The sequence below is a fragment of the Pagrus pagrus genome (genome assembly GCF_965226575.1).
Source record: "Pagrus pagrus genome assembly, chromosome: 1".
Classification (NCBI taxonomy): Eukaryota; Metazoa; Chordata; class Actinopteri; order Spariformes; family Sparidae; genus Pagrus; species Pagrus pagrus.
Window position 1 is genome coordinate 12392138 of NC_140185.1, and position 17164 is coordinate 12409301.

Sequence of the window (17164 nt, forward strand, 5' to 3'; positions counted from 1 at the left end):
CACACACACTGTTCTCCAACACTTGTTGTATTTCTATGCTCTTTTTTTCTCCCCCACACACCATCTGTATCCTGTGCATAGTCATGGGTTACAGCCCGAGGAGATTTATTTTCACAGCATTTATTTTGTGCTTTTATTTCAGCTGTATTTGATGTCAAACAATGGTCAAGAGCACACACACACGCACATAAAGCGACCGCAAACAAAATATACTGTACAGAGTTTTTGCTTTTCCCCTAGAGAAGATATATGAGTGGAAAATTTCAATAGCTGTAGTTATAATTCTTCTTAAGTGTTTTAATCCATTTTAAGTGTTTTTACATGCAAAATGTCTGTGCGTGTGTATGTCTGTGATTGTGCATGATTGTGTCTGGATGTTATATAAGAAGGATTCAAGGCAGGAGCAGTGTAATCCAGGGGAATCTGTGCTGGGATGGGATTTAACACTGAAGCATGGTGTGTGTTGGCTGACTCAGTGAATGGGACGGACTTTATGCACATGTCAGTCTTGAACGTACTCAGTAAGCAGTGTGTGTATATTTTATCCTAACTCTCCTCAACACTCCTTTGTTGCTGCATGTAATTCATCTCATTTTCAACAGAAATACGGAGCAGGCGCAGCAAGTTTCCGTTTTTTCGTACAAGACTGCCAAAGCTGTTGGAAATCACATACTAATGTACCGACAACTACACACGCAATCAGTATATGCTGCATTCTGCCTACTGACATTAAGTATGTTATTCCCAGCAGACCGTTCACACTGAGGTATAATGAAGCATACATCCTCTCTGCATCACAGGACTGTTGTCACAAATGTAAATCAACATTATGTCTGCCACTCAATTTAATATTTCGTAGCATTATATTAAGGCAAACTAGAGGAAAGACTATTATTTGTGGTTTTTACTTAATATCTGTAAAGATCAAAGATGGACAGAGCAACATTAGCAGGCTGCTGAGCGGAGGAGGTGACCGCGAGTGAAAAGAGCCAGGCAGAGGAGGAGGAGGAGGATTTTTCTGTCTGTTTACGTTATCTTATATCTATATATCTTATTAAGTTTACCCAAAGCAGTACTTACCTTTAATAATGGAAAATAAGCCGAACAAATTTGATACAGTTAACAGTAATGTTGCTGAAGTTGTCTGCTATGTTCGCTGTGCTCTGTGTGACTGGGCATAATGGTGCGTTTCATTGCACTTGAAAAAAAAACAACCTTCGACACAGAAAAGTGAAATTCTCAAAGAAGACTTTTTTATGTGCCCTCAACTGTTAAATCAGCGGCTGTAGTCGGGAATACAATCGAGGAAATTCGGACTTCCAACATGCAATAGAACGCACCATAAGAGCCTGACCAGCGAGCCAGTTAGCTGACTGGCTAGCTAGCTACCGCAGTAACTTGTGGAGCTACTCAACTCCAAGAACACTGAAGCATATTTTCCGTTTGCAATTAATTGTCGTAAAACTGCTCAGATTTGAAATCTTCACAGTTGATTACATACTGGATTTGACATCATCGTTTGTACGAAAAGTACATTAGTATGTGATTATGAGCACACGTTAAATGAGCTATAGCTCCATTAATGAGTGAAGCGAATGAGCGGAAGTGCGGCACAAAAAGAGGACGTTGGCCAACTTTTTACCTCCGTGTTCAAAAATAAGGTGCTTAGTTTAGGTCATTAATATTTGCTTACTTAAGTATTTAAAGTTGCTTTAGTTGATTTATGGCCATTAGGGGGCATAAAAAACTTATAAAGGCGGCTTATAAAGTCATGGCTGATGAGTCTCATTGATAAATTATCACACACACATCAGTTACTGCTTAACTGTCAGTGCCCCATTATCAGGAGCAATACAAAAGACCATACAGCTCTTTAATAATGCTTAAATAGCATAATGATTTATTTCCTTTGTAGTTTGAAAAGAGGCTGTGATGAAGCTGCAGGTGGTCACTCGGCTCGTGTGTCAGTTGGCTGTTCAAACAAAATGTCAACTGACATCTGGGTGATAAAACAATGACATGATTTTCATATTTGTCTGAACAGCCCTTTAATAATAAGTCTCGTTTCAAACTCTGGTCTCTGAATGTGATACTAAACTCGGGACACTTTGAAAACTCCTCTTCTCTCTCTCGTATCTTTTCTCGTGGATACTTTGAAGTCTCACCGTGAGTCTATCCATGTCTGTCAGCGCTCTCGGTCCCAATTTCTTCTCCTCCAGCTAAATTATTGACTGGGAGTCCACTTCTACACCGGCCACCGATGGGAGGTGTTCGCTTTCTAATTTAGGATTCAATTTAGGATTCTTTGAGCTTGTAATTAGTTTCACTATTCAGCCTCACCGCCAAGGGCACTGAGATACACTGACAAAGGCGCATGCGTATATATATACACACACACACACACACACACACACACACACACACACACACACACACACACTTGCAGCAGGCAACATATTGCTTTGCTCACAGGAGTAAAAGCTGATAGTTGAGTTTCATTTTCAAACCACAACTTCTAGATCAAGACAGTTGTTCTTGCTCTGTGAGGATTTTGGGGTTATTTCACCTTGTTACACCTTATGTGCAGGTTCACCATGTTATCCACAGTCCACTCAGCCTCCTGGTGCCCAGAGAATCAGCTTATTCTGCTGCTACTGCTGTATGAAATCCCTCAAAACCTGCTTCAGTGATTTTCATGTTTTGCTGGAAAATTCGATGGTTCCTCCTGGGCCTGTGATTTCATTTCAAACCATCTAAATGATGCCTAAAATAAACTTCAAGTGACATTTTATTGAAGCTAGATTCCATCGTTGTATCTTTGACAACTGTCCATCATTTCCCCCGCATGTCATCCCAGAATAACCCTGTTTAAACCCTTTTGTAAAAAATTGCTTTACCTTGACACACTCGGCTCTCCTAACACCGTGATGGGAATTGCCTGTAGCGATTTTTATCTAGATGTAGCAGCAGTATTGATTAAGACCTGGATCTTGTGTAAAAGAGGGGAAGACAGATGGAGAGCGAGGACTGGAGAGCCGGTTAGTCCCCACAGAGCTTCCTGTGTTTTTAATAATCACTCTCTTCTCTCCACCTGGGAGTGCAGAGCCACAGTGGATCCTATTTATAGGCAGCAACCAGCAGGCAGAGCAGCACACATGCACTATTGTTCATAACATGGTCACAAGATAATGGCTTGTCTTTTCAGGGAGGGTGAGCCTAATGAGAGAAACGAAGAATTTGCACATCTAGGACGGGCTACATGAAATAATTAAATGTTGGAAAGGTTGGCCTTTGACTCCTCGATGACCTGATTTATGCCTTGTCTTAGTTTGGATCGATCATTAAATATCCTGTTTTCTAAATTAATTTTAACTGCACTGAAAGAAGGTTTACATCTCGTATGTATGTTGGGCACTATTTCTAACAATGTGACATACGGGATGTTTTGCATTTTGTGTGATGATCTAGTGGCAAAACAAAAGAAGTAGCATTAAGAATATTTTACTTTAAACTGTTACAGCAGAGAAGAGACTATTTAGCCATTTTCTGCAAGTTTTGGATCAGTACATGGTGGATTTTGTTACTGCTGGTGGGAAGGTAACATGTGATGTAAAGTGAGGGATGTATCACTTTAAGCGTCTGTAAGGTGTCCAGCAGATCCAGCAGGAGAGCTGACATCGCTGTCACAGCTGCACTGCTAGGCTGTAAACAACAGCCCCAGCCTGCTCTTATACAAACACACACATACACACACACACACACACACACACACACACACACACACACACACACACACACACACACACACACACACACATACACAGGAGGGAGCCACAGCATCTGTCAACCCCTGACACTTTAACCCTGCTTGGGTCCTTTTCCAGTCTGAGTTGTGGATCCCTCACTCACTCTCTGGTTCTCTAAATGAAGGAGAGGATTATAGTAACACTAATGCTTGAAGACTTGTGGTGGAGCTACGTGCATTTAAACCACTTTGGCACTTGAGTACAATTTTGAGGTACTTGTGTGTTTCTATTTTAATGCTACTTTAACCTCGACCATGTTACTATTAATAAAGACTCTCAGTAAAAAACATATCAAAAGATAACAAAAGTGAAACTATCCATTAATTCACAAAAAAGATTTCCAATAGAAAGTTCAATAAACGTGAAAACATATCAGGTATCAGTTCATTGTTTTTTCTTTTGTACTCTCCCGTTAATCATCTCATGACCCCTCAGATTTATCTAGTTCAGTAGCAACCAAACTTTTTTTCCTTAGAGGGAAAAAACTGATTTTTACTGGTGGCCTCAAGATGTAAAATGGTCCTGAAAAAGCCTCACTTTGGGCAGTCCTGAATTAGCTGATAATGTTATTTGCTATATCAGCTCTATGTTAAGAATGAAATCTTGATCTTCGAAAAAGTAGTTTGACAAACAATCCCAAATGAATCCTGATTCATGGCAGGGCGCTGGACACAATTTTGATAAGTGTTTTGCTCAGCACTTTACAGGTTGTGAGTAGGTAGTCACTTTAGCAGCTGGAGGACAGCACCTGGTTACCATGGAGACAACTGTAACCTTTCGCCAAAGCATTCATTGAAAATGTTGATTAGACAAACTACCTTTTGAAGGAGCTTTCCTGAAAAATCACAGTTTTCATCAGTGGAGTTTGCTCAGTTGTCACGGAGATTGATTTGTTCTCATGTGAGCTCAGTGGTTTTTTATTGTCACATCTTTTTTACCCTCATCTTACCCCTTTTTAAAAGTCTCACTCTCACTTTTTACTTAGCATTTAAGTTATAAACTGTTGCCCTCTCAGCGTTATTACTTGACATTTATAAATACGCCTGGGCTAATATTTGATATTATTGTAGGCCATCTTTCAATAGAGTCATGTGATTATAATGATATTTGTTGCCCCATTTAACACAAAAAGACAGTTAATAGACATTGATGGACTAAATATAATTGTTATATTGATTTATCCATAATCTCCTCAAGTGGCTTATATTATGCTGTATAACCTCACATGATGAGTTTTCACTCCAAAATAAAATAATTTCTGATGTTAATAAAGGTCAATTTTCACTTATGATAAATGTTTGGCTGCTGTTTAGGTTTTTACATTCACAGATTTAACTTTACACTGGTTGCTTTCTCTGTGCACTCAAACATAGAAATCAGTATTTCCCTGACATAATTATCTGGGGGTCATCGTGAGGGACACCCCTGCAGTCACAGGTTCATCTCCATTGTTTTCGCAGGGCGACATGGAAAGAGGCAGCAGAGGCAGGGAGAGTTGTTCGGGGACAGAGGTCACACTATCTTCTTACCCAGAGGAGAGGCTCACATCAGAGCAGGGACACTGACAGTCTGGCTGCTGTAGCGGCAACAGTGAGGATTATTTTAACGTAATGGCACCTTGCTACATGCTAGGGAAGGAGAATGTTCAAGGAGAATACAAATGTGGTGCTGTCACATTATGGTGTCCCTGCTGAATCATATCATAGTGCAGCCATGTTGAAAAACTATTCATGAAATATTACTCTGGAAAAAACGAACAAGGATAAAATGGCATCAGTGATATACTGTATATATATATATGTATATATATATATACATATATATATATTTGTCTTTTTACTTATACCGTGTTTATCGACCTGTGCCAACAGCTAATAAGGCTAGTGAGCTTTTTCGAGTTTAGCCGATCTAAAGTTAGAGACATTTTCTGGGATACCTGGGTGCTGCTCAGTTGGTAAAACATGTGACCCGTGCACAGAGGCTCTGTCCTCGCTGCAGCGGCCCAGGGTTCGAGTCTGACCTGTGGCCATTTGCTGCATGTCATCCCCCATTTCCTGTCGTATCTCAAGCTGTTCTGTCAATAAAAAGCCATGAAATGGCCAAAAAAATGTTTTGTTAGTAAACTGGGTGTCATTCATCTATCCATCCTTGTCGTTAAATACAAATACCTTAGAAAAAGAAACTATAGTACAATATTTAAGTAAATACTTGATTACAGTGCACCTCGGGTATCCACCTGCTTATGTACTTGTTTGTATATCCAAAACCTACATTTTTACTTTTAATGTTAAAAGAGAAAAGACATCAAGGATGTGGACTTAAACCAGTGTTTTTGGCAAATGTAAGAGTCTTCCTGTCTCCTTCACGGTTTCCTTGTTGGACTCTGCAATGTTGAAGATATCAAGGCTCACCTTCCTCCCTTCATTTGATGCCATTCTCTGCTGCAAAGCATGAAAAATGGCTTCCACAGAGTGAGATAATCCATCACAGTAAACATGAAGAGACAATTTAGTTTTGCCAGAGCTTCTGTTTTATCAGTATCTCCTTGAGCCCGAGTGTTTTCATATCAGCGCTGCGTTACGTCGCTCTGCTTGCTGTCAATCACCTACAGCAGCACCAACAGACAGATAGGGGAAGAAAGTCTCTGTAAAGAAATAATCCCTCAAAAAACATCTAGCCTTTCAGACTTCATGGTTGCATACATGCCTTCTTCTATAAAGCATCTTAACTGGGACAGCAGTTCATTTCAGTGACATTTTCCTTAAAGGGCTGATTATACTGTATTTTATCTGCTGGGTGGTTCTGTCAGCATTAGCAGTAGATATGAGTATCATGCTGTGACATCTGCTGCACCGCTCTGACTGTTCCTCCTGGGGCGAGTTTGATGCCAGTGATGTATGTATGCGTGTGTGTGTGTGTGTGTGTGTGTGTGTGTGTGTTCGTGTATTCTCGCTATAAAAAGAACAACATGGATAATCTCCTGGCACGGTCACTATTTGTGTTTAAACAGCTCAACTCAATATTTATCTTTGATTGTGTTGTTTTTTGACAGCCTTCATCTCCCTGCAGTTATGTACACACTAATGATTAACTCGTCATGTGGAAGCTTTGACCCAGCAGGATTATCATGCATTGTACGGTTACACAGATATATACTGTATACACACACACACACACACACACACACACACACACACACACACACACACACACACACACACCATTTGTCATGCCATCCAGATGAAGACATTAATAGTATTAATAGTATAAGCACACTGTTTTTTAGGATTTTTAATGCATAACAGCATAAAGAGCATGGTGTGGTATGTTTTGCATATAGTCGTAAACATGCTTATAAAGAGGAACATTTTTTTTATTCTAAGTGTATTTTTCCCGTCATCACAGGTTTCAGCTGATTGAAGACCTGTCCTATGAGGATGTGAAGAAATGTTATCGGGGCTCGGTGAGTATGTTTTGATCCTAATTGTTACTCTGTTGGAGCAAGTTGAACCAGTTGTAAACATTTTTACTTGAATTTATTCTATAACAAAAGTGGCACTGTTAAATGCTGCTCTCCCTCTGAGGAGGTGTTTATTTTGTGTTTGCTTGACTTGAAGGCATTTCAATCTCATTTTATACTGCAGTACTGAATCAAACTGAACTTTTATCATCACAGTTGGGCCCAAAAGCTGACATAGGCTTCCACCAATGTGACAAAATATGATTGCAATCTGATGCATATTTTATCTTTTTATTTATCTTTTGGAATAATATGTGATGACATGCTAACATGACAGAAAAACTAAAAAGCCAATAATACGTTTTTAGTACTGAGATTCAAACTCAGATTTTGTGCTTTATTGCACCCCGGCTTCTTTTTTGTGTTTGGTTGAACACAATGTTCTGTTTCTACTGACCTTCATTTTTGACGAATAATTCTTCCATCTGTCATCACTTGTGACTTTATAATCACAAAGCAAACACCTAATCCTCCAAACTCCAAATGTCATGACAAGTTACGTAATGTGGTTAACTGGGAAATTGTCCCACATTTTAAAACCTGACAAATTCCATCATTTTGCACTCTGGGAACAGTAAACTTGCTGCAATCCTGGTCAGTTTTCAAAATTTGATATAAGCCACATACATTAACAGTAATACAAGCTCACCTCAAACATATTATCTTATTGCATTTCATCTAGGAATTTAGTCATTAAGTGATTAAATCAACCATTAACACTGGGCTTTGCATTTCTGTAAGCTACTGTAAGCGGCATATTCTTGAGGATAGACGCTGCTCGAGCATGAGCTATTAATAGAAAGACAAAAACAGGAGTGGCAGACAACACCAAAGTGAGCAGATACGAGCTGAAGGAAAGGCAGACGAGATGCAGGACAGGACAGAAGCGTAGGGAGAGTGTGGTGGCAGAGATATTTAGAGCTGGAGGTGCGTCTGAGCTGTGAGGGAGGAGAGCGGGGAATGAATGAAACCTCTTGTGCGTTCAGGGAAGAAAATGTATGATTTGCTCTGAAAAGTGAGGACTCTCAGTGTGACATTACAGACAGGAGGAGAAAGTGAAAGATAGAGGGAGTGAAAGGCAAAGGCAGAAAAGACTTCAAGTGAGAGCCGTGAGGAGTACCTGTGTGTGTGCGAGAGTGGGTGTTGTTTTTTTCAGCTCAGGATGATGAAGGGCAGAGTGTGTGTGTGTGTGTGTGTGTATGTGTGTGAAGCAGGGAGCAGGAGAGGGAGGGTGTCAGCTGGGTGCTGCAAAGTGTAGAGTCACTGGAGGTGTATTTGAGACAGAGAAAGAGAGCCTTGTAGGTTCTGAGCAGGAGCTCAGTGGCTGTAAACTGAGGCGTTGCTGCTGTAACTCTGTAGTAGTGTGTGTCTGTGTGTGTGTGTGTGTGTGTAGGCGTGCACATTAGAGCCAGGTGTGTGTTTGTATTTAGACTAGAGGTAGTTGTACGGAGGCAGTCCTCCGTCTCGGCCCAGCATACTGACTGGCGACAGGGGAACAGTGTGTGTCTTGCAGCGGCTTGCTCCAGGCCTTGGATGTGCGCGAGTGTGTGTGTGTGTACGGTGCCAACGTGCTGAGCCTGGTGCAGAGCTCCCGTCCGTTGAGGGAGAGGGTGGTGTCTGCAGCGAGCGGAGCCAGAGTGGCCGGTGGTGGCGGAGTGGCCGGTGGTGCTGGTGCTGGTGCTGTGCAGGCAGGCCGGTCCACCAAGGAGCTGCTCATGACTCTGCCCTGTCCCTCTGCACAGACTGTCAGCAAGTACAACTCGCAGTACCACAAACTGTTCCAGTGCGTGCCCAAGGATGAGATCCTCATGAAAGGTATGGTCCTCTGTATCACAGGGGAAACTTTAAGACTGTGCTTTCAGCTGTTACATCTCTTTTATTTATCAAGTGGTTAATGTTATTTAACTGTACTCGATAACTCTTCTCGCAAGCTGCTAATGTACTGTGAGACTGATTAAAGATGCACGATATGGATTTTATTCAGCCAATATCGATAACTGATAATGACCTGCTTCATGGCTGATGCCAATAAAATAGCTGATAGTTTTTACATTTTTGCATTTTACAAGGGAGTTTGTGAGCTGTAGTTTATACACACCTGAATGTTATTTAAACGCTTAGAAGTAGCAAGCAAAGATTGGCTATTTAATATTGTATAGCTTTGATAAGCTACAGATAAAAAGCTGATGATCTAAATATCCCAATTTCAGGCCAATAGTTTATTGGTGTACTATATGTCATGCATCCCTGAGACTGATGTTAGGCTTTTCTTAAATATCAGATATTGGCTATGAGCTGATCTAGAGCTGAAATGATTAGTTGATGGTTGAATTAATGAATTGTCAAAAAATAATCACCACCACCATTTACTGCTTTATCATTTTATCATTATATATCCAATATATCTTTGAATTTTGTAATGTTAGTCAGGCAAAATGAGCAATTAAAAGAAGGAAAAAAATTGCCATTTTAAAGGTACAAAGAGAGTTGACTGTTGAGTCTCACTCACAGGTTGTCAAGCGTCGGTATCTGACGACCTGGAAATGAGACTCAACACTCAACTGTCTTTCTCCAAAATCATCGACATCCGGCCGGCCTGGCTATCACGACACAGAACATACATAAGGAGTGTGACTTCACTCATTATTCAGGACGCCATTAGTCCACTAAATGTTTACATAGCAAATAGCTGTTTGCTTCCATATATTTTAAAGCCCGACCAAAATTTTACAGTTTTACTATAAACTTACTGTCCTAAATGGCATCAGTGCACTGAGACAGTAAACCTCACTGGGAATTTTATAATTATAAACTACCCCAAGTATCTGCCTTACCCACCAATGATATTAGCTGATATTACCGTTTATTTTCTGCTACTATGAGGCTAAATGATGAACTTATTTGTCAGAAAATGAACAATCACAAGTTATACGCTGCAGCACAAATGTGGTCCAGTGTTGATGTAAATGTCACTGTCCTTTCACATTCTATTCATTCATATTGTCCAGCAGCATTTAAGCAAAATCTTTCTGATATGCCAGAGTTTTCTTTAACATCAAGGGAGATGTCATGTTACAGTATCTTTAAATACCTGCTTTAAGTGTCCTGTGATGGTCTAAACTCTGTTAAATAGGCTTATTATAGTAAAGCTGTGGTGGAAATACTGAAAACATTCAAGATTTTGCATAAAAATATCTAATGATTTTCAGTATCTGTGCAAAAGGCTAGAAGTTCTGACCAGTTTTTATCTGCTGTTACCACATCTTCAACAATATTGTTGCATACAAAAAGTCCTCTAACAAATTTCACTAAAAATTGTACTGTGTAGGTGCTATTTCTTTCCTGCTTTTTGTTCATTTGAAAAATGGCTGCCTTGGCACCGTGTCCAGCTTTGATTCTGCCTGCTTCAGTTCGGCCATCTGGTTAAACTCAGAAACGCATGAACAGTCAGATTTCAGGCTGATCAACTTCTGCTGCAATTCCTCTGTTTGCACAGTTCGACCTGGTTTACCATAAACTTTGAGGCCACAGTACGTGTAACTGATCAAAATCAAACCAGTGATGTGAAAAAAAGAGATGAATGACTATAAAATATTTAAATGTAGGGTTTGGAGATTGTTCTAATAATCATGTATGTTATACAGTTGTTAAAAGAGGATGTTCTTGTCTCTTCTGTTCTCAGTGTACTCCTGTGCTCTTCTCAGAGATATCCTTCTACAAGGCCGGCTCTACATTTCCAGAAACTGGCTGTGTTTCTATGCCAACCTCTTCGGCAAGGACATCAAGGTACGACTGACTGACGGACAGCTCAGTAAACTCAAACTGACTGACAGACTTGAACCAAGTGACTCCCAGTCACAATCTGACGAGCTGAACAGACAACTTAACAAATTATTTGTCTGAGAGTCAGTCAGGATAATGAGCTGGCTTTCTGTCTTAATCCTCCCACATAGAAAAGGCTTCTCTCTTTATGTCTGCACTGTTAAGTTATGTACCAAGAACAGGTAGACGTATTGACCCTTTAACCTTAACCAGTTACGTGATTTTCTCTTTGATGTTGTGCATTGTTCCATTTCCTTCATTTCCTTGAAACCGAACCTCTCCTGACATCTCAGTGACAATAAGCTACTTATTCAGACTGCATTCCTCACATTCTGACTGAAACAAGACACGTTTCATGTCCACCACTGGTTTACTCAAGGGCCTTTTCCTGAGTGTACTTCAGTGCCTTTCCTGTCTAATTTACTCAAATCACACTGTTCTTTTTTTATCTTATCTACCATTTTATCATGGTTTTGCTCCTCAAATCTAAGCGTCTCATTTATAAAAGTCTTTTTGTGTGGTTTTCCACCTTCTCCAGGTGGCTATCCCTGTCGTTTCTGTGAGGCTGGTGAAGAAGCACAAAACAGCAGGACTTGTGCCCAATGGCTTGGCTATCACCACAGACACTGGCCAGAAGGTAAACACTTCCATCACAGTCGCTGCGAATTAAAATACTTACGCTGATTAGCACGGCATGGCTGTGTGTTCCAGGGGAGGTGTGATGGAAAAAACAACACAGTGCTATAGATAGAAGCAGAGCGGAGTCCCAGCCTGGTAGCGCCAGAGAGTGAAGGGTTTTTCCACCATTACAGCAATGTTCAGAAGGGCTAGCTTTCTGTCACATCAGACTCAGCCTGTCATCAGGAGTTTTTTAAGACATAATGTACTCCAGCTTCTGTTCTGGCCCTAACAACCCATGAAAAAAGATAGCGTACATTTTGTAACAGTAGCCCAATTGTTGAAAAGCTGTTATTTTTTAGATATTTAAGTTGTTTTGGAAGGGAAAGAAAGGAGGAAATTAAATAATTTGGATGCAGGATTGGTCATCTGAGGGCACCAATTACTAAACTGAGTGACTTGAATTGGTATATTAAAGGAGAAACTCCACCAGTTTATCACGTTAAAGTGTGTTTACAGGTCTTGGGGAGTACTACTCCACAATGTAACTTAGCCTCTGATTGACATCAATGGAGGCAATTTATCAGATTGCATGTAGCCTCCTCTGGAGCCACAAAAGGCTTTATACTACTTTTTTCACATATGCAGTTGACCTCTACAAGACATGTAAACACACTTTAATGTGTAAAATTGGTGAGTTACTCTTTAAGTGCACAAAATTAGTAATTAATGACGGCAATTTATCAAAAAGGCTAATTGTTTGCGGCAATGCTAGAAGCTCTGTCAGGATGCTAACATGCTACTGTTTCACAGATTATATTTACCAGGTTCACCATCTAATTAGCAGCTGATGTTGATGGGAATGTCATAAGTATTGCAGATATTTTTTATAAACCAAAGTATTGGCCAAACTAAAATTCTGACTTGATGATGGCGATAGATAAATACTCAGACGATCACCAAAGTTATTACAGTCAATCATTGACCTTGAATATCTGGAGCAAACTCACATGTATGTAGTAGTTGTCAAGATATGTCACTTGATGATGGCACTAGAGGAAAAGTCAAGGGATCACCAAAGTCATTAGGATTCCTCCTCTTGGGACCATGAATGTCTGTACAGAATTTCATGGCAATCCATTCATTAAGTCTGGACTAAAGAGGTGGACCAACAGACCAACATTCAGTACAGCTACAGCTAAAAAAAGTTTTGATTAATTCAAACATGTTCAGCTATCTTAGGTAGCATGTTAGCATTTTAGCCCAAATCTATAATGTCTTCTTAGTCGACCATTCTGTAAGGTAGCGTGTCGCCAAATACAAACAAGAAAGAAAGAAAGAAATATTAGAAGTTCGGCAGGTTAGGATTCTTCTGTTTTAACTAAAAATTATAAACTGAGCTAAATTCAAGGAAAAACTGCACATTTTCCTTTCTGTCAAACTTAAAAAACAGTTTTACTCGTTTTAAGGCCTGACAGGATTTTGTAGTGGCAATATTTTTATGCTTGTCTCAGGAAATGTCAAGTCATTTTTGCTCTCCCCATTGATCTTTTTTCTTAACGTTAGGAAAGAGATTACAGAATATTCTGCATGTTTTAGTAGCAGCGCACATACATCAGCTTTACACAGACAGTAACAGCACACACACACACACACACACACACACACACACACACACACACACAGGAGAGCCGGCTATTCAGAGCTATGGCAGCTGTCACAAGGTTTAGAAATATCACATGTTTTTCAGTGATCCTCTGACATTCATACACTATAGTCTACACTCGTGTACACACACCACAGTACATGTGTATTGCATCTTGTCAAGCAGACACAATTTATTAATAAAACAAAGAGTGACTGGGCTGATGTTTTACCAGATTGATGAGAAAGAAAAAGTGTTCATTACATAACAGTTTAGCTGTCATAAAGTTTGTGGTGTCTGTCTTCACCTTCATATACTTCCCCTCTCTTTCTCTATTTGAGGTTACATGTTAACGCAGCTGGTCGAAGTACAACCCAGTATAATCCAGTATGAAATAGTTGTTTACATTCCACTTGTGCAAAATACTTTCACAGAGGCAAACAGCCCTTAACATATACATCTGCATTGTTGTGCAGCATGCTTTACACTACCATGTAAACATACGTGATTGAGGTTGGTTCTTCTGTTTATGAGGTAAGAAGTTCACAGCTCGTGTCTGTAACAACACAGTTCAGGTTCTGTTTGTAATTTTTCAGCTCATTTACCAACCTGACTGTCAGGAGAGATACAGCAGGACTGTTTATTAACCGACAGGGACAGAGAGTACACGCACAATAACATTGTTTCACATGTAGAGTCGAGTCAAAAAGTACTTTAAATCAGTGATCTTTATCCAGGTCAGAGAGATATTTGGGTAAGCCGTCACTGACCTGTTATTCACAGTTTTTCATGAATAAAATGTGATTAGAGAAATATCCTCTTTGTGCCCCAGATTAAAGCTTTGAATCCCTCAAGTGTTATTCGCCCTAAATGATTTCTAGCAAATTTGTACTCCTCCCCAGTAATGTTAAAATATCATTATATGCTTTGTAGGCTGCAAATGCAAATATTCATTTCCCCGAATGCACTGATTGTATACTAACAACATGAGCAGAGAAGTGTAATCGTGCAGGTTTGACTGTGTGCAGGCACTGATAATCTCAAGTGCTGATATTTCTGATAAAGTGACCAAGGTTCAGATACGTGACGAAGAAGTTTGCGGTTGAGGTATAAGATAGAAGATCTTCTTGCTCTTTTTCTTTCTTCAGTCTCCCCCACAGGGCTCGTCAAAGTTTAATATCTCTCGTCTAATGTAATTTTGGTGATAAATGAAAATCTGAGTATGGAGCTAAACTTCTTTAACGACTGTATGAATCACTCTATGACACGTTATGTGCATTGTTGAATACAGAATAGTTTCAAGGGACCTCAGTGCACAATAAAAAATGATCAACACGGTATCAACAATTTGTTTACATCAGTGTTTCTCTGATTCATTTCCTCAGTATGTATTTGTATCTCTGCTATCAAGAGACAGCGTATATGACGTCCTCCGCAGGATCTGCACACACCTACAGGTCAGAGCACACACACATACATACAGTACATACTGTTCATATACTGTGTGGTGAACATGTCAGTTAAAGAGGTCATGTCCTTTCCCTCTGCAGGTCAATGGGAAGAGTCTGAGCTTGAAGCAGTTCATGGAGGAGCCGACCTTGTCGTTGGTCAGTGTCTTTCACAGAGAGAAGCTCTTTCATAAACAATCATAAAGTTATAAAATTGTAAAGATCAAAGTGGGTGGAACTTTAAAATGATGTCAAGGTTTCCAAGTGTTTCATGTCGGCCTGAGGGCCTCTGACAACTCTCACTTACAACTACAGCTGACCTGCAGGCTGACTTACCTTCTCACACAGACAGGATCAATAGATCATTCTGTTGCAGCTGCAGCCTCGCAGTGAATTATCCACCGAGTCAGAGAGATGCTATCAAAGAGCTCTGTGAAGTCACCTTGTGTGTACGTGCACTATAGGTGACTCTGAGACAAAGCCGCTTTTGTTTTGAGGAATAATTAAGTTCTCATAACATGCACGTCCTTGATCGCGCTCTAATCCTGACTGAAAGTATTCAAAGAGAAAAGAGTGTGTGTTCATGTTGCCAACATAGTTCATAGAAGGTTTCATGGAGATCTGCTAATCTCATACCGAGGAAATGATAAAATAGCTCTTTATATTTACACTTTGTTATCATATCAAGACACAAAAGTAGAAATATTCCAACTATCCAGAATATTTGTTTACCTTCCGAAATATCTCTTTACATAGCAGCTTTCATATTTCTTGGTAGATAGGCATTCAGAGGTTAAAATTAAGGGATAGGTACCATTTTCTAATAAGTCACTCTTAAATTCACCCAAAAATAAAAATGCCAATGGAAAGTCAGCTCAAGTTTTGTATTCCACAAAACATTTCTGGAGCTTCACAGCAAAACAGTGTTGCAGCATTCTCCTAAATAACTGAAGTAGATGGGGATTTGTTTTAAAACATAAAAAAGAACCAAAAAAGAGAAACATAAAATGACTCCAAAGAGCTCATTCGGTGTAGTCCAAGTTGCCGGAAGCACCGAGATCCACTTTGATTTGAACATATGATATTTACGAACTGTTGGGCTGAAACCTGTGTGAAGCAGGTGCACACGCTCGACTATGCGTTGTGGGGTGTAAATATTGTATTTTCAAATCAATTTTGGAACTCAGGGCTTGGATTACACCGGACAAACTGTATGGAGCCATTTTATGCTTAGAAGAAACATCACCTGACTTTTCAGCATAGGGGTGAGTAGATAATGACTGGCTGAACTTATCCTTTAACAGAGTGTTTATTAATAACTGGATTAACAAGAACAACTTTTGGGTTGCTAGGTTGTTAAAAATCCCAATGATGTTTTGGATTATTTGACCACTTACCCAGCCCAAAGTAGCTGCATTTATTCCTATTACCATCATTTATGAATAGAAAGGTAAACACCAGCCAAAAAATTTTTTTCACAACTGACAGCCTAAAATTTGTTCGCATTAATGCTAAAGCTAAAGTGTTATTATGGCTTTATAAAAGGTGACTTTGAAAGTGCTGATCTGTCACCCAAGTTAATCAATATGGCTCAGATCTGTGGAAGGCCTACACTTCTACCAATCATGTGATATGTGGTGGTCTCAAGATGTTTTATGTGATAAAAAGACAAAAGGGAAAAACAAACTCCAGCACAAAAGTTTTCTTTATTTTTTATTTTTCCCCTCTCCGTAAATACAGGATATTGTCATATTTTCTGACTTCTAAATCACCCAAATAAAACAATCTGAGAAGGGGAAGTCACTTCCTGGTTGAACTGCTAAAATGTGTGTAATGTAAAATCACATGAAAACATCACTGTACTTTTATTTTATGACCAGCAAGAGCTCCATAAAAAAAACCTTGAGTATTAAACTTGGTTTGCAGACAGCTGAGATGTTCAGACTCTTTAGTTTTTGATTACCATCTTTCCTATACATTCTTGTCTTTCATCTATGTCACAGGACGAGTTCCCAGCGACAGATGAGTTCCCAGTGGTTGATGAATTCCCATCAGTGTTAAAGTGGCGAAGGAAACCCTCGGTGGTGTCTGTGTCTTCCTCCCTCCCTGACCTCCTGGGGAACTCTACTGGCAGCCTGAGCCCCACGGACACGCCCTTCAAATCAGAGCAGCTGCTGGAAGGTGATAAAACTCTAGATGCAGTGTCATCACATGGATACGAAGTCCAAGGCTTTATTCAAGGCCACGCACTTCCTGTTTCTTGTTAGAACTGCTTGGCTTGGAGGTTGCCCATAGTTTGCTGTAA

At 39.9% G+C, this 17164-nt stretch overlaps 1 protein-coding gene across 4 annotated transcripts in view; it reads left to right on the forward strand.

The window, feature by feature from the left end:
* gramd2aa (GRAM domain containing 2Aa) overlaps positions 1 to 17164 on the forward strand; it is a 36768-nt gene that overhangs the window by 12200 nt on the left and 7404 nt on the right. For 3 of the 4 annotated variants that reach the window (XM_084357099.1, XM_084357101.1, XM_084357100.1), the window contains exons 3-9: positions 7212 to 7269; positions 8826 to 9141; positions 11009 to 11112; positions 11687 to 11785; positions 14797 to 14868; positions 14962 to 15018; positions 16863 to 17040. In XM_084357099.1, the coding sequence (XP_084213225.1) occupies positions 7212 to 7269; positions 8826 to 9141; positions 11009 to 11112; positions 11687 to 11785; positions 14797 to 14868; positions 14962 to 15018; positions 16863 to 17040 (884 nt within the window). The remainder of the gene's footprint in view (positions 1 to 7211; positions 7270 to 8825; positions 9142 to 11008; positions 11113 to 11686; positions 11786 to 14796; positions 14869 to 14961; positions 15019 to 16862; positions 17041 to 17164) is intronic. The other variant, XM_084357102.1, reaches the window with a different exon arrangement.